The sequence below is a fragment of the Ailuropoda melanoleuca genome, chromosome 12 (genome assembly GCF_002007445.2).
Source record: "Ailuropoda melanoleuca isolate Jingjing chromosome 12, ASM200744v2, whole genome shotgun sequence".
Taxonomy (NCBI): Eukaryota; Metazoa; Chordata; class Mammalia; order Carnivora; family Ursidae; genus Ailuropoda; species Ailuropoda melanoleuca.
Window position 1 is genome coordinate 46,830,889 of NC_048229.1, and position 27,455 is coordinate 46,858,343.

The 27,455-nt window shown below is 37.1% G+C and overlaps 1 protein-coding gene across 1 annotated transcript in view; it reads left to right on the forward strand.

The window, feature by feature from the left end:
- PHKB (phosphorylase kinase regulatory subunit beta) overlaps positions 1-27,455 on the forward strand; it is a 219,923-nt gene that overhangs the window by 16,846 nt on the left and 175,622 nt on the right. The window contains exons 3-4 of the mRNA XM_034639023.1: positions 15,802-15,891; positions 17,657-17,795. Of these exons, the coding sequence (XP_034494914.1) occupies positions 15,802-15,891; positions 17,657-17,795 (229 nt within the window). The remainder of the gene's footprint in view (positions 1-15,801; positions 15,892-17,656; positions 17,796-27,455) is intronic.

Consider the following 27,455-nt stretch of genomic DNA (forward strand, 5'->3'; position numbering starts at 1 on the left):
ATTTCTGATTTAAATGTTACTTGGAAGCAAGTTATATATATTGCTGTGAATCTATGTTATTTTCGTACTTAGAAATGAAATTTTCAAGAGAAGACCGTAGATAATAAGTATGTACTTATCTTAGTTTTGTTTTGCCTGAAACAAACAAACAAACAAGAAACAAAAGCATACTTCAGTATTTCAGTCCTGGCTGTTCTACTTGCCAGCAGTGTCACTTTTGAAAAGTCACTTAACCTTAGTAATTTTGAATCTGTAAATTGAAAATAATAATACTACCTCCATAATAGGGTTGCGAGGATTTAATGAAACCATGTATATAAAGCTGTTAACACAGTACGTTGCATGTGACAAATGCCCTAATAATGTTAACTGTTTTTATTATGATGCTGGTAATAACGACATTATATCATTCTGTACCTTTTTTTTTTTTTTAAAGATTTTATTTATTTATTTGACAGAGATAGAGACAGCCAGCGAGAGAAGGAACACAAGCAGGGGGAGTGGGAGAGGAAGAAGCAGGCTCATAGCAGAGGAGCCTGACGTGGGGCTCGATCCCATAACGCCGGGATCACGCCCTGAGCCGAAGGCAGACGCTTAACCGCTGTGCCACCCAGGCGCCCCCATTCTGTACCTTTTTGATATCTTTGGGCTGAAAGTGGATTTATGTGTTTATATTCAGTCTGGCATGTTGCCCATTGACACCTCATGTTAAACATGGTGTTTGGGTATTCTGGTAAATTATATTTACATTAAGTAGTGTCCTTCTCCAGGATATAGAGGCAAAAATAATTAATGTAAATTAGAAAAAATTAGACCCCTGAAGAGGGAGTCGGAAGATCTTATTTCTGGTATTAGTTCTTCTCTTAACTAGCTCTTCTCTCTTGAGCAAATTGTGAACTTCCATAAAATAAGGGACTTAGACCATATGCTTGTTTCCATTCCTTTCTGCCTCAAAATATTATGTCTCTTGCCCATTGACTTCAGGGTAGTCAAGGAAGAATATTTATAGGGTTTCAGAACCTAGCCTGGGTGATTTTTAAGGCAGATCTTAGAGGAGGGGGAGCTGGTTGGGATTGGGCAGAGTTGATGATATGATAGCTTTGGATCGGTTATTACAGTGATTCAAGGTCTTGAAGCAAACCTCAGCGAGCAAGATGTTACTCTTGATATTAAGCTGTTTTAATTGGTTCATAGGCATACCTTCTAGGGGTGGTAGAATTGGATTTTCCTAAGAACAAAGCCGCTAATTGATTTTGACCCGCTTTTCTTCCCTCTCTTTTCCACCCCTCTCTTGTTTTTTGCAAGATGGAGTTACTACCTCTGTAGAGTCTTGGATCTCCTTAAAATGGAGACTGTCATTGAGCAGGTCTGAAAGTCTGCGGTTCTGGCAAGCTCCCAGGTGAGGTCCTGCTGCTGGTGGTTGGATTACCATTTGAAGAGCAGAAGTCTACTAAGTGCCATACTTGTTGAGCAGCAGTTTTTTTTGCCAGCTTCATCTCTTCTCTGCCTTGCATTGTAGACTCTAGATTTTGGACTCTGAATTAAGCATCCTTATGTTCCTGATCTTGAACTTACTTTTTGGATAAATATGTCATTATCAGCATCCCTGATTCCCATTAGGGACAACTCCATAGTTCTGCAGCCTGCTTTCACTAGTATGGCTCTCTGCCTCTATCAGTTTTGTAGTCTGCTCCAGGCTCTGACTTTTGCCTGGATTTACCTGGACCAAATCATTTTACTCTGCTGAACTGGGGCATTTGAATTGCCAGTTCAGGGCTCCAATTTTGAGGCTATTGCTGTATATTAATAACATAAGTTAAATTTTCCGGCAGATGTTATTGAAAATGATTGGGTATTATTCACTTTTCCTTCTAGTCTCTTTACCATACATGGTTTCAGTAATTATATTTCATGATCCCTTCTGTGTCCTGAGGATCATGTAGTCTCTATTTCAGGAGGCAGCTCTGTTCAGGATGCAATGACCCCCTCCATTTTTAGAGAGTTGCATAGCCAATTGAATGGAAATGAGAGGCTTAATTGGTCAGCACTGGAAATTAGGCTGATTTGTTTTCCTCACAATCCAGTTTATTTTCTCCAAGTATTTCTTTGAGAAACTGAAGTGCTGATTGTTTTGAGATCTTTGCAGGTGGTGGTGGTGATTTTGCAGGCAGAGGTGGGGAGTGGGGAGGATTTGGCCTTTTTCATATCCCATGCAGCTTATCGTTTAAAGCAGAATGATGTCAGTTAACACTGACTTTAGATTTTTTTTCCTAGGCATCCTTATAAGATAATATTCAACAGTCTTATAGAATGAACATAAAATGAGGGTAGGTGCTTCAAATAATAGACTATAATTTTGTTTGACAAGGAGAGGAAACAGCAAGCAGTCTTCAAATTAACTACAAAAACCATCAAGTTCAAGGCTGATTTTCATTGTGGTTTCATGTTACAGTAGTAGATTAGTTTCATTTGCAATAGTATAAGCTGAATACCTTAAATATATACTGTCATGACTCCAGTTTTCATTGCAATTTATTGCTACAATAAAATCCTTATAACTAAATTATAATGCAAATTAAAGTACAGCAAAATTTTAATAGTCTTAGTGTTCACCCAGAGTTACATTCTTTCAGTTTTGTATTGCATAAAAAACTAACAGTCCATAAAACATATGGTAAAGTTAGACTACACTTAGAATAGACATGAAAAATTTTAAGCCAAAGTAGATGGCTTGAAAAGTGTATTGCTTAGTCAATACACTTAGAACTTAAAGAACGCCTATTCTGGAATTCCAGTTCTATAATGTTAAACATATGTATTAGAAAGTAGATTAATTTACATTTTAATATCTTCATTATTGCATGCATGTGGCAGCCTAATACTCATCGTACACTTCTTTTTTTTTTAAGATTTATTAGAGAGAGAGAGTGTGTGTGTGTGTGTGTGTGTGTGCGCACAAGCAGGGGGAAGGGTGAAGGAGAGGGAGAGAAATCCTCAAGCAGACTCTGTGAACTCCAGGCCCAGTGTGGGGCTAGATCTTATGACCTGAGCTTAACCTACTGAGCCACCCAGGTACCCCACTCATCCTACACTTCTTAATGAGATTTGATTTTACTCCCAAGGGTCTTAGGTTTCACCTTTGTCTCCCCACAGAGAGCGTGCTTTTCTGGGGTGTTTGACAACTGGCCCTATTTAGACTTGGAGGTTGGTAGTGATCTATTAGTGAAATTAAGATTAGCTCTGAATAGTCCGCTTCAGAAATAATTATTCATTTTGGTTATAAAATTTTATTAAAGACCTATTAGCATCACTCCTGTGTAGCAGAGGGTCATATTTCAGTGGAGCATCTCTCCCTCTTCCACCCTAAGTAATGCTTTTCCTTCTGGTTAGAGAAGTTGATAATCTTGGTTTCCTATAGCACCTGCACTTGGCACTAAACTATGTATAGCAACCCAAGGGTACTTTAATATTACATTTATAGTTCGAATTCCACTCAGTTATCTTTTTGCTGTTTCTTAAAAGTTATTGATTATGTAAATTGCTGATTAAATCACCATGTGGAGCATCCATCCTTGCATCAATCAAGATGTTAACCTGACAAAGCCAGTTAATCAAGCGTTCCTCAATTTCTTCTTTTGTGACCAATCCTAAGCTAAGTGCTGGAAGAGATTCAAAAGTTTAAGGATGGAAGAGGGAAGACAATTGGTATTTAATATATACTGTGCTAGTTGCTTTATACAAAATATTTACTTTAAGTCTCACAAGAACTGTGGGAGGTTATGTAATTCTTCTCACTTCACAGGTGAGAAGACCTAGCTCAGAGAGAGTCTGAGTCTTGAAAGATGCAAAGTGACACAGCTGTGATTGTAGCCCAGGTCTGTCTGTATTCAAAACCCATGTTCTGGGGCGCCTGGGTGGCACAGCGGTTAAGCGTCTGCCTTCGGCTCAGGGCGTGATCCCGGCGTTATGGGATCGAGCCCCACATCAGGCTCCTCTGCTAGGAGCCTGCTTCTTCTTCTCCCACTCCCCCTGCTTGTGTTCCCTCTCTCGCTGGCTGTCTCTCTCTGTCAAATAAATAAATAAAATCTTTAAAAAAAAAAAACAAAAACAAAAAAAACCATGTTCTTTTCATAGCCTCTTAGATTTCAATACATTCTTCATTCAGGAGTTTCCTTACACTTTGGGGATTGAGGAGGAGGGGTGGTATAGAGCAGAGAGACCTCCTTTTTCCTTGATTGAACTTTGGGGTTTAGATTTATTCTCTAAAGAGTGAAAGTTGGCTTTTAAAAGATGCGGCTTGGATTCCATACAAGAAAGTTTGGTCAGTTAATAATTTTATTGTAGGTGGGTCTTAACAGAAGGCAGTTCATTAACATAGACCCTTAGGACAGCCTTGGAACAAATCACCAAAGTCTGAGGGTTTAGTGTAGGAAATGGCAGCGCCATCTCTGCCCTGTTTTACTTAGCGATCTAAGTGTCACTGCATTTTGGTGAGAAAATTAATAGCTTTCATTATCTACAAACTTTATTCTGTTTTTTAGTAGTCTTTCTAATTTTTATTCTGGTTGTGAATGTTTTTGTTATGGTAGGCTTACTTTGCTAATTCATAGTTTACAGTGGGTTTTTTTTTTTATTAGCATTTAAGACTTCCTCTATTCATGCCTATTGTGTAAAGTGTTAATAGGGCAATTTTTAAGTAGTTGTAATGACATTCATATTAAATGCATTTCTGAACTTTACCAAGACTAGAAATACAGACCAGGCTTCATCAAAATGTAAATGATAAAGGGAAATGGTTCAGTTCCACTCTTCAAAGTGCTGAATGGCTTGAAAGTATTTCTTTCAGACTTGTATATAATAACTTGTGACATAGCATAATGCTTATTATCACATGTTTTTATCACTATAGTAGCAGAAGACATAATAAAGTTAAATATTTCTTGTGTAAAGACTGGGAATGGTGTATAGTGAAGTTCTTTTCCCCCCTTGGTGTAATTCAATTAATATTGAACTAAAACGCTGTCATTTTAGTCTTTGAAGTTTGGAATTTAAAAATTTTACTTGTAGAATAAGGATGAAATAATTACTCTGGGTTTCTCTGGAGAAATCTTATATGTCCAGATTAGCATTATCTTTTATAAAGTGACCCACTTGTAAGGCTATATACATTTATTCTAGTGATCAAATCATTTTTTAATCATATCTTTTTATGGTTTCATTCAGATCCTTCTTTATGAGCAATGGAAGAACAGAACAGAATATAAGAGTAGAGTAGAACAAGTTAAATTACTTTATGGTCACATCTTAGGTTATTGATTAATGGGTCTTACTTGGCTTCATCTGCCCTGATGAATCATTTTATTCATTGCAACTGATTATGAGTAAATTTTGGCAAATTTTAGATATCAGAAGATATTAATTTCATTTGTTCAATAAATATTTATTGAGTGCTTACTGTATGCCAAGCACTATTGGCACTGGGGTTAAAATGATGAATGAAACAACTACTGTCGAGAAAATTTAACAACTTGTGCCACTTTTGAAAGCATTTTTTTTTCCCCATGGAGAGGAGTTCCAAAAACTTTTTAAAAAGATTAGAATTGTTGGAATATAGCTCTGACCTCACAGAAATCATACGAATTCATGGTACATTATGACAAGGTATTCTACTAGACTATAAATAAGAAAGGAAAATGAAATAGCTAATTGAGTGATTGGTATTCATAAGGTCAACACATGAAACATCAACTGGATTTAATATCCTTAAATGGATTTTATAGGCTGTGCTCCTTTTATAAAGGTCACTGGAAGAACTTAATACCTTTTTATTAAAAATAAAATGGGAATAGTGGAGTGGCCTTTTCGCATCTTATTTGGATAAGTTGAACAGGGAAATTTTATTTCATTTTTATAAAGCTGTGTTATTTCATATTTGCCATTTCATATTTTACATTTAAAATATGTTTCTTACCTTCCTTGCCATGAGAAACATGCAGATTTAAAAAGTTGAGGGTTCAGATGAACTGTGAAAATAAATTTGGATTAAAAATATACATGTATGCGTATATACACATTTATTATTTGGAGCAACCTCATAATTTTGAGGTTTCATAGTATAGGGAAAAGACCACACATACAGTTTGTCTTCAAAGAGCCCTGTGTTCATATTCAGTCTGCCATGTAATGACTTCTTTGTGCCTTACTTTAATGCCAATCTCAGAGCTTGTCAGATGATGAAAAGGGATAGTATGTATAAAGTATCTTGTACAATGCATAGGAGTAAGCATTCCAAATTTCCATTTATCATTTTTAAAAATTATATAAGTAGTAAATGAATACCATCTTTTTGTTGTTGTTGTAGAGTGCGTGAGCATCTGCGGGGCACAGAAGAAGAGATTCTTAAGCAGGCTCCACGCTCAGTGAAAAGCCCAATGAGGGGCTCAGTCTCATAACCCTGAGACCATGGCCTGAGTGAAATTAAGAGTCAGATATTTAATCAACTGAGCCACCCAGGCACCCCTAAATGAATACCATCTTATATAATATTTAGACAATCAGAAATATAGAGCGTAAAAATCACCATCTCCTCCTGAGTAGTAATATTTTTAAAAGTTTGGTGTGTATCCTTTTCGGGCAGTTTAAAGTTCTTAGTTATCTATATTGTATATACATTTATAAACATCTCATATGTATAATTATTTTTGCTTAGTTTTGTGAAAGCTGGTATCACACTGTAAATCTCACTCTATGAGGTTACTTTTTCACACTATTTTTTAGGTTTTTCATGGTGTTACAAGAGATCTACCTCATTGCTTTAAGCTGTTTCAAGGTACTTCATTGAATGTAGGTGTCATAATTGATTCATTCCCCTACTGGGGTACATTTATTCCTACATATTTTAAATTTCTGTGCATGATGGAACTAAGCAGTAAAGAAAATCATGGTTTTAGTTTTGTTTTTTTGTTTTGCAAGGAGATATTGGTGATCTTGAAGGTCCTTGAAGTGTGGAGTCATGTATAGTATATTCAAATCTTTTAACTCTAAAAGTTAACATGTGTACATTCTAAAGTTAGTAAGAGAAGTTTTCCAATTTGTCTAATTATGGAAGTCTGAAGAAGTGGGACGTAATCATTAAATCAGATGTGTAACAGGAGATAGGGTAGCTTGTGAGAAGAAAATTGTAAAAGGGGTCATCAAAAGTTTTCTGAGACGTATTTTTGTCAGCTTTTTTCCTTTTCCTTCCTGCCTACCAAATGTTACTGCCATCTACTACTTACTAGGCACGGCGCCTATCATCGATCATCTTCCTATGCAGTATAATACATTAATTAAATAGTGAAAATAAAATGTATTGTGAGAAGGGAGAGCTATAATTAAGGTATTCACAAAATGTTGTAAGAATGCAGAAGATGGAACAATTAACTCTATGGGAATTCAAGAAGACCTCTCTCTGATCATGTGGTTCATCCAGTTCAGTTGAATAAATATTTATTGAGAACCTCTTAGGACTAACATCAGGGATATAGAGTGAGAATGTATTGGAATAACTTGTCCCTTCTATAGTAGTATATTTCTTGTTTTTATCGGTGAAGAGTAAAAGGGAATTTTAAGATGAAGAAATTATCATCTGAAGTTAAAGATGTAACTTAAAGTTGCTTGAAAATATGTTGTATCAAATATAGGTTTATAGGTAGAATAACATATAGATTATTATACTCTGAGAACTCTTGCTATCTTAGCAGCCCCAAAATTAATGTTTTAGTAATTTACCAATAAACCACAGGTTTTTATCAGTAATTCACTGATAAACCACAAAGGTTTGCATATATTTTGTGTGTTCATATACAAGGCTGTCTGGTTGCTGTCCCATACCTACCTGCTCTAGCCTTTCTTGTCCTCCTCACCTTTCCTACATGCATATATTGTGAGTACAATGAATATACAGATCTCATGAAACTACTGGGCTATTTGACCCTCTACAATACAAGGTCTTCACATTCTGCTTAGTTCTTAATTATCTGGTAGAACATATTAGCTCTTGGGATTTTGGTTATTTATTGCTTCTTTGTATATACTTTCATAGTACCTTGGAATCTTCAAAAACTACTTCTTAGGCTTTCAGAGACTTGTTCCTGACTGAAAAGTCACAACTCTTAACACATATTCTATCTATACAATTAGCTGCTTACCCCGAGCCAAAGCAGGAGAAGATTCATTAGAATGAGTGAACTTCAACTTGCTCTATTTCCAAAGTAGGACATTCATTAATAAAACACAGATGGAAGATACTGATTGATTCTTTCCTTGGGCTAAGGTTTTACTTTCACAAATTTTGTGTATTTTCTGCTGGAACCCAAGACCCATAGAAAAATGAAAATGTGCTGTTTACTTTATGTTTTAATTTTGTGTCAATATTCAGTATTGAGTGCTACATAAAATACTTTTAAAAAAAATCAATCTATATTGCCTGAAGCAATGATATTTTTAGAGACATTAACGTGACTACACGTAAAGCGGACTGTTGTTTAAGCTATTGTAAACATCATGTGTTCCAGATAGGTTTGAAATCTTGCATAAAATTGTTATATCTGTGAGAAAATATATGTCGGCCAAATGCTACATTATTAGACACTAGAGTTTTTATATAGCTTTTGAAAATTAAGTTATATTATTTCAAGAGGAAATGTTCTATTTGAATCCCATAACTTGGGACAGTCTCTGCTTATAATTTAGGATCAATGGATCTTTCTATTCAGTATTCTGTAACCTAAAAAAAAAAAATTGAACCAGCTTGATCTTTTTAAAAGTCTGGACCTCACTATTTATTTTAAAAGTGGTTTAGGGACACCTGGATGGCTCAGTTGGATAAGCGTCCAACTCTTGATTTCAGCTCAGGTCATGATCTTGGGGCTGTGAGATCAAGCCCCATGTAGGGCTCTGCTTTCAGTGAGGAGTCTGTTTCTCTCTCTCCCCCTCTACCTCTGCCCCTTCCCCTGCTGGTGCTGTCTCTCTAAAATAAATACAATAATAAAAATAAAAGCAGTTTAGGGGCACCTGGGTGCCTCAGTTGTTAAGCGTCTGCCTTCGGCTCAGGGCATGATCCCCGCATTATGGAATCAAGCCCTGCATCAGGCTCCTCCACTGGAAGCCTGCTTCTTCCTCTCCCACTACCCCTGCTTGGGTTCCCTCTCCTGCTGGCTGTCTCTCTCTCTCTGTCAAATAAATAAATAAAATCTTTTTAAAAAATAAAAAATAAAAGCAGTTTAGAAAACAAATTCCCAATGAATGGAATACCTAACTGGGAAAATTTTTTTTACATAATAAAAAGCTTAGCAGAAAATTGAGGTGACTCTGTATGTAACCTAGGCACTATCAAAACCCTCTTTATTTTATTATTTTTTAAGTTTTTATTTAAATTCTAGTTAGTTAACGTACAGTGTAATATTAATTTCAGGTGTACAGTATAGTGAGTCAGCACTTCCATACAATACCTAGGGCTCATCACAAGTGCACTTCTTAATCTCCATCTATTTCACCCATCCCCCACCTACCTCCCCTCTGGCAACCATCACTTTGTTCTCTATAGTTAAGAGTCTGTTTCTTGGTTGCCCCCTTTTTTGTCCTCCCTTTCCTCATTTTGTCAAAAATCTTTTTAAAAAGAAAGGGAAACTAAAACCAAGTGAGGAAAGAGGTTTTTATATTGTAGTGTTGGTATACTAATGAAAACTCAAGGGAAAATATTTGAAATGAAAAATAGCAAATAAAATATAGAAAGAGCTTTTAGAAATTGATGACAAAAGCACTAACAAAGCAATAGCAAATGGCAATAGGGTTTAGGCAATTCGCAGAAGAGCAAATCCAAATATTTGAAATGAAATATTAAATAGCAAATAAAATATAGAAAGAGCTTTTAGAAATTGATGACAAAAGCACTAACAAAGCAATAGCAAATGGCAATAGGGTTTAGGCAATTCGCAGAAGAGCAAATCCAAATATTTGAAATGAAATATTAAATAGCAAATAAAATATAGAAAGAGCTTTTAGAAATTGATGACAAAAGCACTAACAAAGCAATAGCAAATGGCAATAGGGTTTAGGCAATTCGCAGAAGAGCAAATCCAAATATTTGAAATGAAATATTAAATAGCAAATAAAATATAGAAAGAGCTTTTAGAAATTGATGACAAAAGCACTAACAAAGCAATAGCAAATGGCAATAGGGTTTAGGCAATTCGCAGAAGAGCAAATCCAAATATTTGAAATGAAATATTAAATAGCAAATAAAATATAGAAAGAGCTTTTAGAAATTGATGACAAAAGCACTAACAAAGCAATAGCAAATGGCAATAGGGTTTAGGCAATTCGCAGAAGAGCAAATCCAAATATTTGAAATGAAATATTAAATAGCAAATAAAATATAGAAAGAGCTTTTAGAAATTGATGACAAAAGCACTAACAAAGCAATAGCAAATGGCAATAGGGTTTAGGCAATTCGCAGAAGAGCAAATCCAAATATTTGAAATGAAATATTAAATAGCAAATAAAATATAGAAAGAGCTTTTAGAAATTGATGACAAAAGCACTAACAAAGCAATAGCAAATGGCAATAGGGTTTAGGCAATTCGCAGAAGAGCAAATCCAAATAGCCACTTTGCAAAGATTTTCAGACTCATGAATTATATGAGAAATGAAGAACAAAAGTGAGACACTATCAGATTAGAAAAACTTTTTTTTTTCCTTTGAGAGAGAGCTTAAGCAGAGAGGCAGAGGGAGAGGGAGAGAGAGAATCCCAAGCAGACTCCATGCTTAGCACATATCCCAATGCAGGGCTCGATCTCATGACTCTGAGACTGTGACCTTAGCCTAAATCAAGAGTCAGACACTCAACTGACTGAGCCACCCAGGCGCCCCTGGAAAAACTTTTAAAAGAATGGAGCACTTATATCTAGTAGGAATATGAATTGTTTTAGCCTTTTTTAAAAAAAGGCAGTTTACCATTATTTTGTAAAAAGTACATTTATTGCTGAATTTAATACTACTGGGAATTCAGATTAAAGGCAGGCAAACTTCTTCTATAAAGGGCCAGATGGTAAAAATTCTATGCTTTTGCAGACCATTTGGTTTTTGCCACAACTGCTCAAAACTACGTGACATCGCTGAATGCGGAGTTGGAAAGAGACATGTTGTAACATGCTGTTGCGTAGTATTTCCAATGTACAGATCTATAGATATAAATCAATTCAAGAGTCTATATGATACTAAAAAGTGGTAAAATTAGGAAGTGATGAGTTTTGAATATTTAATACCTTTGTTTTTAATAATTATCCAGTTATAAATTTTTATAATTTAATTTTCATTTATGTGTTTCCTAACCAGCTCCCAGAATTCCTGAGAATTTAATACTTAACTCTCTCCAGCCAGTATTACTTGGTTCTAGCAAACTGCTGGCTGTATTTATGTATAAGGATGTTTTGCAGGATTGTTTTTGATGGCAAAAATAGAAAACAAATTATATACTCACTGATAGATGAATAATTGAATAAGTCATACTGTATTAAAACCCTGAAATCAGTCAAAGAAAGAATCATTGCCTTTTTTGATTTCCATGTGTGTTGTCAAATGAGAGGAACAAGAAACAAGGAAGGGTCTATTTCATGACTCCATTTTTATAAAACAAGCAATGAAAGACTCTTCCCTCATTTATGCATATATGTTTTATTAGGTAGATATGGAAAAAGTATGGTACCGGGGAATAAGGACAGAAGAGGGCAAGAAGGGAGATAAGGGGAAAAAAGATGATACAAACAGCACATACATGTAATGACTCCATGTGTGGTAAATTTTATTTATGTTTATAAATATTACTTTAAAAATGCTTGAAAGGAATGTACCAGAACGTTAATGATGCCTATTTTAGGCCAGTGGAATGTTGTATTTTTTAATATGAAATTATTTTAATTAAGGGAAAAGATCAGAATCCTGTAGGCCTTTCTAGGGATTTAGATTTACAATAAAATTCCCTATCTCACGAAGGGGCATACTTGGATCAGTGTTCAGTAAAATTTACCCTGTTAGGTATATACTTTCTTCACCTAAACCTTTTCATGTGTATCACTTCAAAAACCCCTTGGTATGTAGTGTCTTGTTTCATAACACACATGTATAAGTTTTGGAGCTATGATGATGTGTCTGCAGGTATGTATAGATGTTTATGACTTTGTGTTCTCCTAGATTTCAGTTGTTATCTTCATATTCAGATGGCAGTTCATTATTTGAAATTGCTGTTATTTTCAGAGATTACACTGCAGGAGTTTCCTGTTCTCTCAGCCACACAGGGGGACTGAATTTTCCTATCCTTTGTCTTTTAAGAAACTCACTACTCTAATTTGTGTTACTCTTATTCAAAACCTTATCGTGGGGCGCCTGGGTGGCACAGCGGTTAAGCCTCTGCCTTCAGCTCAGGGCGTGATCCCGGCGTTATGGGATCGAGCCCCACATCAGGCTCTTCTGCTATGAGCCTGCTTCTTCCTCTCCCATTCCCTCTGCTTGTGTTCCCTCTCTCGCTGGCTGTCTCTCTCTCTGTCGAATAAATAAAAATAAAATCTTAAAAAAAAAAAAAAAGTTATCTTACCTTTCCTACTATCTGTGAGTCCTGGTAGCCTACCAGATGTGTGGTCCAGAGTTTTATGCATACACTGCATGTATTAACTGAATGCATAAATAATGGTATTTATCTTAGAGTATCACCATACATGGAAAAATGATAAAGCTACTTAAGGGTTCATGAAAGTCTTGATTAATAACATTTATATATATATACCCTATTAAAGGGCTTTTAATCATATAATGAAAAATTGTATGCCCAAATAATAGACTATTGGTATTGTTTTGGTTTGCTGATCTGTTTTCCACCTTGACTTCCCTTTTGAGTCCTCATTTTAATTCTTTCAGTGGTTGCTATTTTGTGATTGCTTAAAAGCCTCCCCATAACACCAGAAACCGTCTTGGTGTTTTATAGTGTCTATACATAAAGGTACATGAACTTTGTACCTTTGTTAGGCTCTTAGTATTGTTTTCGTCTCATGGAAATTTCTTAGAAAACTCCTTGTTTAATCTCCTAAATAATAACCCTTTCCTCTTTCATGATAAAGCTAAATATTACTCTTTAAGGAACAGCTTCTGCCTCTTCTTGTATTGTTCTTTGTCAGTGAATGTCTTTGGCAATAATGTGTTCTGAGATGACGAGTAAATTGATTATATTTTTCTAATAGCAAGACAGTTGACAGGGAAAAATTAGATCAACATGTTTAAACTTATTTTTACAAATTGGAAAAAGATAATTTTTATTTTGCTTTGTGATGTTTGAATGTAGGCATGATTCAACTGGGAAAAACATGAAAAGGAAAAATTCACATTTAAAAACTTCATTTTGAACTCTACCATTTATTAGTATTTTCTGTAATTTTGCCTCTTTTTCACTGTCTTTGGGAATTCATACTCTATTGATTGCTTTCTCCTCCACATTTTTATTCGTATTGAAGCTTTTCAGGTGTCTAATTCTTGTTTAAAATGTTATCATTGATTACTTTTCTTTTGACTTCAGATTTGTGGTACTGTTTGCCATAAATTGCGTGGAACATCCTTGTTTAATTTTACACAGTTACTTCAGAAGCAATACATTGGTGATCATTAAAATGTTAACATTTATCTAGGCAAGGTGTTCTTAATTCACCATGGGCTTTCTTTGGAGATATAAGAAAGTATAAGAAAATATTGATTCTTGGTGAGTTAGGTGATTTTACTTTTATACTTTTTTGCTATTCTTTGAACATCTTCTCTTTTAGCTCTTACTGCATAGGTATTTATATTCCTGAAAAGTATTGTTTTCCTTTTGTTTATTTATTGTAGCTTTTATAAAACTCCATTGGTGATTTCATTGAGAAACATTAGGTAACAGAATCATTTTAGTCTTTTTGGGAGTTGAGGGACAACTTAGATGTAATAGCACTTTTAAAAATAAATATTTTTTACTCTAAAAACCATGATACAGTGACATTAAAACAATCTTTCAAAATAAACTCACCTACAATTATTATGGTAGATATAAAAGTGGATTTCAGTTTTGCATATTGTACTACAATTTTTATGCATATGTACATGTATTGTTTTACCTATATGTGATGAAACCGTATGTAACTGCTGGTGATTTTTTTCCTATATAAAGCAAAATATTAGCTTTTCTAATAAATAAAAATAGAAATATCATTCATCCACAGTCCTTCCACCCCAGCAAGTGTGTCTCCTTTAATCTTTGTATATATGTATTCACAATTTAAAACTTGTGATGATTTGCACCCGATTTTATATTATTAATTATTGAATGAGCTTCACGGAGAGGTTGTAGACTCACAGAGCGTAGTATCTGACTTGTGAGCAGTGGCCATATCACTTTTTCCAAACTGCTAGGCTGCCCACATACTTCTATCTACCCAGAGCTATTGAATGTAGGGAGGCAGAGGGCACGGCCGGGTCCTTGCCTCTTGTGCAGGAGTTCCTGATGCTTTCCTGTCTAGGTTGGTAGGTCTCCCGTTCTTCCCTGTGGGACCATTCTGGTTGATGTCATTGTCTTTTTGAGAAAATCTCTTCACTCAGGTCATTTCATATTCCTGTTTTGGTGTGTAAATCATCTCTCTTTCCAACAGAAGATAATGAGGTTATTGCCTTAATGTATAGATCTTTCCTTTCTTCCTTCATAATGTTTATTATCTGCCTAAACATAAAGGGATTCCAAATACCTTGGCTTTATACTAGCATACCGGACATAGCACTTTTATGAACATAAATGCTTTAATTTTTTTTAGAAAAAGATTCTTAATGCATGCCAACACATTCCCCTTCCAACCCCAGGTAAATTTAGGGCCACTCTTGTGCTATTTTGTTAGACTATATGACGTATATTACCTGAATCCAGAGGTGGATTAGTTGTGACCTTGAGATGTTTATAATTTCTGAGTGCTTTTAACAAGAATGAGAGACAGTACTTAGTCTGATGGCTGAAGGTTCAGATGTCTTCCTTTCAGTCTGTAGTTGAGAATGCACACTAGTCAAGTGAACAATTTTCTGTATCCATTTTGTGGCAAATTATCATAATTATTGTGTATTCTGTAGCTTTTGAGCAGTATGCTCTGCTAATACCTTGGAGTAGTTTTCATGGCTGAGAAGTTGAAATGGTTTCTGCTTTAGTCCAGATAATAAGGCATGAGTTTTATCTACCTAGGAGAAAGTGGAGGCTTCAGAATTTCAGTATGAAAACTATCTGAATATTCATGGAGTGGATGACTTTGGAACATGTGAGCATTATCCTTTTCCTTGAGGTTTTTGGGATATGATCATTTGACAGAAAATTGCCTGATCATGAGCGTGAAGAATAAGGTTTGGATTTCAGGACATTTAAGTAGATATTTCTCAAAGGGAACTGAAATTATTGAACTTGTGACTAGCACATAAGTATTATTGGTATTTGAGTTGTTGGGACCATTGTGTATATATGAGTCAGTTAGATTAACTGCCAGGGGTGAGGGTGGGGTTTCCTAACATTTAAAACCCTTCTATACTTGTTACAAGGGCGATTTCTTCTCTCTCCTTCCCCCACCAAAAATTTTACCAGAAATACGGTGTGGTAGTTCACATATAAAAATGAAAATTAGATTGCTAAGTAGTGCTTTTTTATTTATTTAGAAGTTTTCTTTGTTTATCTCAATAAAAATAAGTGAATTTGATGGGTTTTCATTTTTCTTTTAGGCTCAGTTTATGAACCTCTTAAAAGCATTAATCTTCCGAGACCTGATAATGAAACTCTGTGGGATAAATTGGATCATTATTACAGAATTGGTAAGCAAAACTTGAGGAAAACATGTCCTTAGGTAGTATCATTAGTATTTACTCTGCCTGTATTGCATATATTATGTGGATGATGATATGCTTTCATTTGGATGTTGGGGTAGTTTCATTGCTGAAGCAGCTATATACTCCAATTGCATATTGATACTGGGACTATAAAAGAATTCCAGCAAGTCGTCTGTCCCTTGAATAATTTTAAAACCGTCACCAATGTCCTCTGTGTCCTTTTAGCCCTCCTAAACACTACCAGATTTGAGAACTAGAGGCATTTCTTGATTACTAGTTGCGTGATGATATTGTAGAAGTATTCCTTACTCATTTACCTATACACGGTTCCCAAGTATTCCTAAGCCTTTTATGTCTATTTCTAATTCATTGAGATACATAAGATAATCTCAGGCTACTATTACTAATAACAGGTCCCAATTTTATTTGTTATTGTTTGTTTTGCCAAGAGCAGCCTGGCAGATTTTATTTTTTAATGTGAGTGATCAACTTTGAGATATGTATACACAGGACTCCTGTTTGTTCTTCAGATTGTAAGTTAGAAAAGCCTATTAATTTTTGCCAGTTTGCTTCTTGTATGTATATGGCCTTGTATGGCAAATAATATTAAATTTAACTTATTTATTTCCCCTGAGATAAGGATTTTTTTGTTGTTTGTGTTAACCTCATGTAAAACCTTAATTCATCTTACAATTCTGGAATATTTTCTTATGTGGCTCTTTTATTATCATTGTAGTCATAAGTAGATAAAGAAATTTAAGTACATTTTTAAAGAAATGTCAGTTGTTTACTTCAGACTATAAGGACCGATTCTTTACATGGGGAAAAATACTAAGTACTCTGGTATTCTGAAAAAAAAAAAAAAGGTAATGATAACATCAGTTTTGTCTGAGAAAAAGAAAAAGAAATTTAATTCTTTAATCTCTTTGAAGGAACAGAGTGCTTTAGGTCACTAAAAAACTATTCTAAAAGAAGGTGACATATGTCAATCTAGGTTAGAGTAATTTAATGTATTTTACGGGAAAATATTTATAGTTAGGAATAAAATAGCATTTAGGAAATGTAGTTTTGGTGGGTGTATTTTTATATTTTAAGACTCTTTTATAAAAGGTAATAAAGCATTAATTTCAGACTTCTTTTATTTAAGTAAAATGTTCTCCAAATATTATTTACTTGTTTTCATGTCATATAAGGATAGGATGTGATTTTGAAATGTTAAACATATCTCTAGCCTGAATAATATAATATGATGTGTAAAATGAATACATTCCTCTGAAGACCAGACACAAGTTAGTCATCAGTGGAAAACAAGATTCGGGTTTATTTAGCAGTTGAGTTGGCTTTGGATTTAACGACTAATGCCACGCTTTGTTGTACATTTGCTTTGTTTCCCTTTTGAAGTTGTTGAAAATATGCTTCTTTTTTATTGGTCTTTTTTTTTTTTTCTGTACCTGATGTTGCCTTGCAACACTTACAGACATTAGGTAGAATATGCTAAAAGGTTTTTAATTGGTAGTTAGTTGAGTCCTTTTCTCAAAAGTAGAAATACCCTTCCTTCAGGTGGAGTCCCACTAAAGCTGGAGTGACCTACATGAAGCAGTTTCTGCATGCTAAAAAGTGGCATAGTATAGGTAAATTTAGGAACAACAGATTTGTCTGAAGTAGAATGAGGAAACTAAAGATTAAGATTGTCAGCCCAAGGAAGATGGATGGCTGTACAATTCATTCTTTTTCTTGTGTTCCATTCCAGTCAAGTCAACATTGCTACTGTATCAAAGTCCAACCACAGGTCTCTTTCCCACTAAAACATGCGGTGATAATCAGAAGGCAAAAATCCACGACAGTCTGTACTGTGCTGCTGGGGCCTGGGCTTTGGCTCTTGCATACAGGTAAGCTGGTGTGTGCTCTTCTAGTAGCTTTAAGTCTGGGTAATAGGGTTTTGTTGGCCCAAGACAAATTGGGCAGCTATCTTTTGGCTCTGCTGCTGATTCACTGTGTAATCTGTGACTGCTCACATCTCTTTTAAGGCCTCTATATATTTAAGTTTTCCTAAGGGCTTACGCAAGACTAGTTCTAACATTTCATTCCTTTGTCACCAAAATTTTTTTCATCTCTAGGTATTTAAATCATCATTCATCTTTGGCAGAATGGTCTCCCCATTCTCCTTTCAATCTGAGGGACTTGATGGCTGATCGAATTTTGCAGATGATAAAACTGGGACCCAGGTAGTTAACAGATTTATCCAAAGTTACACAACTAGTTAATGATAGAGCAGGGCAAGGGCCCATCACACCCCCCCCCAGTTTAGTGTTTTACCCCCTACAATTTCATTAAGGTATCACTTGTTAAATCAGGGTGTAAGTCAAATAATTACTTTATAAAGTAAAAAAAAAAAAAAATCCCATTACAATATAAAATATATTCTTTATTTTGTTAGACATGAAAAACATCCAATGTGTGTCCTGACTCATAGTCTGCAATAATACATTGTAACTGTTATTAAGATTAGGTTTCTGAATATTAATTTTCTGAAAGTGAGACATAAACATACACTTTTTTTTGTCATGTTCAGTTAGCCAACATATAGTACATCATTAGTTTGTGATGTAGTGTTCAGTGATTCGTTAGTTGCATATAACACATACTGTTCATCACAACATGTGCCCTCCTTAATTACCCATCACATGGCTACACCATCCCCCATCCCCCTCCCTTCTGAAACCCAGTTTGTTTCCTGGGGTGCATAGTCTCTCATGTTTTGTCTCCCTCTCTGATTTCTTACCTTCCCCTATGGTCCTCCATGCTATTCCTTATGTTCCACATGTGAGTGAAACCATATGATAATAGTCTTTCTGTGCTTGACTTATTTCACTTAGCATATTCCCTCCAGTTCCATCCATGTCGATGCATATGGTAGGTATTCATTCTTTCTGATGGCTTAGTAATATTCCATTGTATATATGGACCACATCTTCTTAATCCAGTCATCTGTTGAAGGGCATCTCAGCTCTGTCCACAGTTTGGCTATTGTGGACACTGCGGCTATGAACATTGGGGTGCATGTGCCCCTTCTTTTCACTACGTCTGTATCTTTGGAGTAAATACCCAGTAGAGTAATTGCTGGGTTGTACGGCAGCTCTATTTTTACCTTTTTGAGGAACCTCTATACTGTTTTCCAAAGTGGCTGTAACATCTTGCATTCCCACTGACAATGTAAGAAGGTTCCCCTTTCTCCACATCCTCACCAACATTTGTCGTTTCCTGCCTTGTTAATTTTTGCCATTCTAACTGGTGTAAAGCGGTATCTCATTGTGGTTTTGGTTTGAATTTCCCTGATGGCTAGTGATGTTGAACATTTTTTAATGTGTCTGTTAGCCATTTGTATTTCTTCTTTGGAGAAGTGTCTGTTCATGGCTTCTGCCCATTTTTTGACTGGATTATTTGGTTTTTGGATGTTGAGTTTGAGAAGTTCTTTACAGATCTTGAATACCAGCCTTTTATCTATTATGTCATTTGTGAATACCTTCTCCCATTCTGTGGGTTTCCTCCTAGTTTTGTTGACTATTTCCTTGGCTGTACAGAAGCTTTTTTTTTTTATTTTTTAATGATTTTTTTTTATTATGTTAGTCACCATACAGTACAGAAGCTTTTTATCTTGATGAAGTCCCAAAAGTTCATTTTTGCTTTTGTTTCCCTTGCCTTTGGAGATGTGTCTTGAAAGAAGTTGCGTGGCCAGTGTCAAAGAGGTTACTGCCTATGTTCTCCTTTATGATTTTGATGGATTCCTGTCTCACGTTGAGGTCTTTCATCCATTTTGAGTTTATCTTTGTGTATGGTGTAAGAGAATGGTCCAGTTTCATTCTTTTATATATAGCTGTCCAATTTTCCCAGCACCATTTATTGAAGAGACTGCCTTTTATCCATTGGATATTTTTTCCTGTTTTGTCAAAGATTAGTTGACCATAGGGTTGAGGGCTGTCTATACTGTTCCACTGATCTATGTGTCTGTTTTTGTGCCAGTACCATGGTAGCTTGATGATCACAGCTTTGTAATATAGCTTAAAGTCAGGCATCGTGATGCCCCCACCTTTGGTTTTCTTCTTCAACATTCCCCTGGTAATTTGGGGTCTCTTCTGGTTCCATAAAATTTTTAGGATTATTTGTTCCACCACTGTGAAAAATGTCAATGGTATTTTTATAGGGATTCCACTGGATGTGTAAATTGCTCTGGGCAACATAGACATTTTCACGTTTATTCTTCCAATCCATGAGCATGGAATGTTTTTCCATCTCTTTGTGTCTTCCTCAATTTCTTTCATAAGTGTTCTGTAGTGACTAGCGTACAGATCTTTTACCTCTTTGGTTAGGTTTATTCCTAGGTATCTTATGGTTTTGGTGCAATTGTAAACAGGATTTCCTCCTTAATTTCTTTTATAAAGTTACATTGTTATTGTATAGAAATGTAACTGATTTCTGTGCATTGATTTTGTATCCTTTCACATTGGTGAATTGCTGTATGAGTTCTAGTAATTTGGAGGTGGAGTCTTTTGGGTTTTCCACATAAATTATCATGTCATCTGTGAAGAGTGAGAGTTTGACTTCTTCTTTGCCAATTTGAATGGCTTTTATTTATTTCTTTTTGTCTGATTGCTGAGGGTAGGACTTCTAGTACTATGTTGAACAACAGTGGTGAGAGTTGTCTTCCCTGTCCTTTCCTGGTTATTAGTCTGTTCAGATTGTCTGTTTCTTCCTGTTTCAGTTTTAGTAGTTTATAAGATTCCAGGAAAGTATCCATTTCTTCCAGGTTGCTTAATTTGTTGGCATACAGTTGCTGGTAGTAATTTCTAATAATTGTTTCTATTTCCTCGGTGTTAGTCATGATCTCTTCCCTTTCATTCATGATTTTATTGATTTGGGTCCTTTCCCTTTTCTTTTGGATAAGTCTGGCCATAGGTTCATCAATCTTATCGGTTCTTTGAAAGAACTAGCTTCTAGTTTTGTTGATCTGTTCTACTTTTTTTCTGGTTTCTATTTCATTTTTTTTTTAAGATTTTATTTATTTATTTGACAGAGATAGAGACAGCCAGCAGAGAGGGAACACAAGCAGGGGGAGTGGGAGAGGAAGAAGCAGGCTCATAGCAGAGGACCCTGGTGTGGGGCTCGATCCCGTAACGCCGGGATCACACCCAGCCGAAGGCAGACGCTTAACCGCTGTGCCACCCAGGCGCCCCTCTGGTTTCTATTTCATTAATCTCTGCTCTAATCTTTATTATTTCTCTTCTCCTTGGTTTAGGTTTTATTTGCTGATATTTCTCCAGCTCCTTTAGGTGTAAGGTTAGCTTGTGCATTTGGGATTTTTCTACTTTTTTCAGAGAGGCTTGGATGGCTGTGTATATCCCCTTGAGGACTGCCTTTGCGTATCCCATAAGTTTGGGACTGATGTGTTTTCATTCTCATTAGTTTCCATGTAGTGTTTAAGTTCCTCTTTAACTTCTTGGTTGACCTATTCATTCTTTAGCAGGATGTTCTTTAACTTCCAAGTGTTTAAATTGCTTCCAAATTATTTCTTGTGATTGAGTTCCAGCTTCAAAGCGTGGTTGTCTGATAAAATGCAAGGAATAATCTCAATCTTTTGGTATAGTTTTAGACCTGATTTGTGACCCAGTATGTGGTCTGTTCCGGAGAAGGTTCCATGTGCCCTTGAGTAGAACGAGTATTCTCTTGTTTTAGGATAGAATGTTCTGTATATATCTACGAAGTCCATCTGGTCCAGTATGTCATTCAAAGCTCTTGTTTCTTTGTTGATCTTCTGCTTAGATGATCTATCCACTGCTGAGAGTGGAGTGTTAAGGTCTCCTACTATTAACGTATTATTATCAATATGACTCTTTATTTTGGTTAATAGTTTTCTTATGTAGTTGGCTGCTTCCATGTTGGGGGCATAGATATTTACAATTGTTAGATCTTCTTGTTGGATAGACCCTTAAGTATGGTATAGTGTCCCTGTTCATCACTTACGACAGTCTTTGGTTTAAACTCTAATTTGTCTGATATGAAAATTGCTATCCCAGCTTTCTTTTGAGGTCTGTTGGCATGAGAAATGGTTCTCCATCCCCTCACTTTCAATCTGGAGGTGTCTTTAGGTTCAAAATGAATCTCTTGTAGACAGCATATGGATGGGTCCTATCTTTGTGTCCAATCTGCACCCCTGTGACGTTTATGGGAGCACTTAGGCCATTCACATTGAGAGTAACTATGAAAGGTATTAATTTAGTGCCATCATATTGTTTGTAAAGTCCCTGTTTCTATAGATTGTCTCTGTAAATTTCTGGTCTGTATTACTCTTGGGGTCTTTCTTCTTTTATAGAATCCCCCTTAATATTTCTTGCATGCCTGTCCTGGCAGTCACATATTCTTTCAGTTTCTGCCAATCCTGGAAGCTCTTCGTGTTTCCATCCATTCTGAATGACAGCTCTGCTGGATAAAGTATTCTTGGCTGCATGTTCTTGTCATTTAGTACCCTGAATATGTCTTGCCAGACCTTTCTGGCTTGCCAGGTCTCTGTGGACTGGTCCGATGTTATTCTTATATGCCTCCCTCCGTAGTTAAGAAATCTCTTCCCCCTAGCTGCTCTCAGGATACTTTCCTTGGCTCTAAGATTTGCAGGTTTCACTGTTACATGCTGGGGTATTGGTCTATTTTTATTCATCTTGGGAGGTATCCTCTCTGCCTGTCGGACTGTTTCCTTCCCCAGATTAGGGAAGTTCTGAGCCATGATTTGTTCAAATATTTCTTCTAGTCCTCTCTGTCTCTCCTTCCCCTCAGGGATCCTAATTATTCTGACATTGCAATGTTTCATGGCATCATTGATCTAAGTCTTTTCTCATGGGCTTCTAGCTGCCTATCCCTGTCCTCCTCGGCTTCCTTCCTTTCTGTCAGCTTATCTCGTAGATCACTAATTCATTCTTCTGCCTCATTTACTATCGCTGTTAGATTATCCAGTTTAGACTGCATCTCATTCATAGCATTTTTAAGTTCAGCCTGATTGGATCTCATTTCTGCTCTTAGAGATTCTATATTGTCACTAATACTTTTTCAAGCCTAGCTATTGCCTTCATAATTGCTACCCTTAATTCTATCTCTGACATCTTTTTTATATCCCTCTCCATTAGATCTGTGGCAGAGGACATTGTGTCTGGTTATTTTCCTTGTTGAGAGTTCCTCCTTGTAGTCATTCTGTTGAGGGATGGTTGAGGGAATATTCAGAGTCCAAAATATCAACCACGACCCAAGCAAGATGCACCCTGGGAAAACCTGGAGTGGTTGGAAACCACCACCAAAAAAGCAAAGCCGAAGTGAAGCACAAGAGTAAAATTTATATATTTAAGAAATTTTTTTTTAAATTAAAAATTTAATAAAAGGGGCGATGAGGGGTACCTGGGTGGCTCAGTTGTTAAGCATCTGTCTTTGGCTCAGGGTGTGATCCCAGTATTCTGGGATCAAGCCCCGCATCAGGCTCCTCCACTAGGAACCTGCTTCTTCCTGTCCCACTCCCCCTGCTTGTGTTCCCTCTCTCACTGGCTGTCTCTCTCTCTGTCAAATAAATAAATAAAATCTCAAAAAAAAGAAGGGGGGGGTGAGTGAGGTGGGCTATAATCTCTCAGTGTGGACAAAGTAGGGTGTTTCATTTGTTTCTGGGTGTATGTATTTTGGTCTGTTAGAGGACACTACTTCCCAAAATTACAGGGCAAGTGAAACTTGTATATATATAAAGGTAATATTGAATAGGGGAAAAAAGGACTATAGTGAAGCATATATCTATAAAAAAAAATATAGGTGTGAAAATGTACAAGTTGAAAAACTACTATGAAATATAGTATAGTTGTTATATGTATATATAATATAGTTGATATATTAAACATCTAGTTGAAATGAGAAAAAGGTAAAAAGAAAAAACAGAAGAAGCATAAGAGAAAGAAGAAAAAGAGATTTGTGTCTGAAAAATAAGTCATGAGGCAATGCCTGAAGCTCAATATACTATTTTCCCCTGGTGTTGGGATTTTAGTTTTATGGGGACCCCAGGGTTGTCATCCTCTTGTCCTTCTAGCCTGTCTTCTGGCATAGGGGCCTGCCATGCTATCTCTCAGGCAACCTTGCTTGGGTGGAATTGCCCTGCACCCTGACAGGTGGCTGGGCTCAGTGGAAACTGGCCTTTTGGGCTTTTGTTCCCTGGCGGCTTTCAGTGCCTCTTCTGAGGGTCCAAGCAAAAATCGCCACACCCAAACCTCTGGCCCAGAGCTAAGAAGTAGCAGCCTGCTCTCTTCATTAAACCCTCCAGGACAGTTTCTGTTTCTGTATGTGCGGCTAAAAACCGCAGCCTCCCATGGTGCCTGCCCACAGTGCCTCTCTCAGAGGTCGTCCCAGGGGCCCGGGTGTGTCCCTGCCTTTTGTACTTCTAAGACCGCTAGTGGCCGTGGGCTGGCATGCACACCTGCAGGTCCTGGATCCTGTCTGGGTGCTGCTCTAAAGCCCTTTCCCGGCCACTACCACTCTGGGAGTTTTTGCCTAGTTCCCGGCACAGGACACTTGCGCTCCCATCTTATATCACTTTCCAGGAGCCAGCTTATGGAGGCTCCCTCCCCCTTCTGTTTATCTCCAGGCAGATTCACGACTCTGTCCTTCATGCCTTGGGACAGGAAGTGCTTTTCTGCTTGTAGAGATCCAGATATATATTATACCTCAGGCTGATTTCGTGGTTGTTCAGAATGGTTTGGTAGGTATCCAGCTAAATTCAGGGGACTCGTTGAAACGGGGTCCTCTACTCCTCTACCATCTTGCCTCCTACCACGACATATACATATACTTCTGATTTAAAAATTGTATGTTTCACTTGAACATGATTCCTCTTTCTTAAATTATTGATGCGTTGCATTTGGAAAAGGTAATCAAATACTGACAAATATGAAATTATCACCTTTAAGACACTCGTTTGCTTATCTGTAAGCATTTCTTTACATATTCTCTGTGAGCACAGTATAGCTTTATTGAGTGTCAAGCTACTACTAGTCTTAAGACTGTAGAGAGCACCAGTAGTATTTTAACTAAGTGGTCATGCTAGTAATGGAACTATAGGTGCTTCATTGTGACGCAGTGGTTAAGTGTATATCATGCATCTTGACTTCTTACCAAAATGATAAAACAGATCTACCTATGAATAAACAATCAGACAAAGCCAAATTGTTGCTACTTATAAGACAGCTTGCCTGGGGTTTTAAAAAATGTAGCTATCAGAGAGAATTAGAAAATAAGTATGAATATAACTAGAGTAAGAAAGACTAAAGAGATGACAATCAGGAGGATGGCAGAGTAGAAGGATCCTGAGGTCACTTTGTCACAGACACTCCAAGATAACAGCCNAGAAAATAAGTATGAATATAACTAGAGTAAGAAAGACTAAAGAGATGACAATCAGGAGGATGGCAGAGTAGAAGGATCCTGAGGTCACTTTGTCACAGACACTCCAAGATAACAGCCTCATCAGTGCAGTTAACTCCAAAAATGACCTGATGACCGACAGAACAGAGTTTACACAGTTAATTGTAGAGAGGAGGCCACATCGAAAAGAGCAGGAAGGGCAGAGACATGGTTGGGAGTCAAACCCCCTGTGAGACTAACCACAAAGGAGAGGGACACCATGAGCACAGAGAAGTGAGAGGATCAGACTCCATACCAGGCACCCCAGGCACACCCCAGGTACCCACACTGCAAAGATGAATTCCTATGGGGCGCCTGGGTGGCACAGCAGTTAAGCGTCTGCCTTCGGCTCAGGGCGTGATCCCGGCGTTATGGGATCGAGCCCCACATCAGGCTCCTCTGCTATGAGCCTGCTTCTTCCTCTCCCACTCCCCCTGCTTGTGTTCCCTCTCTNAGTGAGAGGATCAGACTCCATACCAGGCACCCCAGGCACACCCCAGGTACCCACACTGCAAAGATGAATTCCTATAACGTTGGGCTTTGAAAACCTGTGGGGCTTAATTTCAGTTTTTACAATCAGCAGAGTTTAGTTTTTACTTTAAAAATTAGTGGGTTTTTCTCTGAAGGAGCTGGTGGGTGATAGGAAACCAAGTTCCTGCCTTTAAAGAGCCAGCATAAGTAACATGGTTGAGATACAGCATAGAAGGAGCAGTTTGAAAAGCCTTTGGGGTGTTCATAAAGGAAATTTATTTGTTAATGTCAGTATAGGTGCTGGAGGGACAGAGGTCTTTAGGAGACTTCTCCAAGAACAAAGCAGGTGGTGGGTGTCATTTCTTTCCCCCTACACAGCCTGGAAAGCTGCAACGGGACACTTGCAGAACCAGCACAAACACTCTCCACTTATCTTGCTAGCACCAAATGTCCTGCCCTTATGTTCTCCTGGGGATCTGTCCCATCCAACCAGTTCCATTTAGCAGGCATGTCTCAAATACCTCCTGCCCTAATGCACCCTGCAAGTACTCCAGGCAGGGACTGGCACCATTTTATAGTGACTCCTGCCCTGGAGAGTGGGGAAGATAACCACATACACTAGTGAGTCCATGGTCCCAACAGCTGAACTTTATAGCTAGCAGCTCAGAGATGGTGCCTTGCCAGTGTGACTGCAGCCTTGGCAAACAGACTGGAGCCAGGCATCTGGTTTGACTGCCAGCCCCATGCATTAATGAAAACCTGTCAGGGGACAAGGAAGGGAGACCACCCAGCAGGTGGACTGAGGGCAGGCATCTGATAGCTGACACTTCCAGTACAACCCCAATGCAGCTGCAAACTGGCCCCTGAACAGCATAGAGGCCAAACCCTGCTTGCTGCATCCACAACAGGCGAAGTGGGCCATTGCAACTGATAGGACTGAAGGCAAATATAGCTCAGTCATAATAGTAGGTCTCATGCAACCCATATAGGAGACACCTCTAAATAAAGTGCCTTGTTTTAGTTAATAGGGGGCATTGTGCTGTAGGGCACTATAGGACCTCTTCTTCATAAGGCCACTATTTTCAAGAGCAGGAGATGTAGCTGACTTTTCTAATGCATGGAAACAAACAGAGAGTTAGGCAAAATGAGGAGAGAGAGAAATATAACCTAAATGAAAGAACAGAACAAAACCACAACAAAAGAGGTAAATGAAATGGAAATAAGCAATATGTCTGATAAAGAACTCAAAGAATGGTCATAAAGAAACTCACTGGACTTGAGAAAAGAGTGGAGGCTTTCAGTGAGGCCTTCAACAAAAAGAAAATGTAAAAAAGAACCAGTCAGAAATGAAGTCAATAATTGAAATAAAAATACATTGAAGGGAATCAATAGAAGGTTAGAGGGGGCAGAAGAATGGATCAGAAACCTGGAAGACAGGATAAAGGAAAGCAACTTGGTTGAACAGCAAAAAGAAAAAAGTATAATAAAAAATGATAATAAGTTAAGGAATTTCAGCCACATGGTCACATGTAATAACGGTTACATTATAGGGATCCTTAGGAGGAAAAGAGAGAGAGGAGGGGCAGAAACTTTATTTGAAGAAA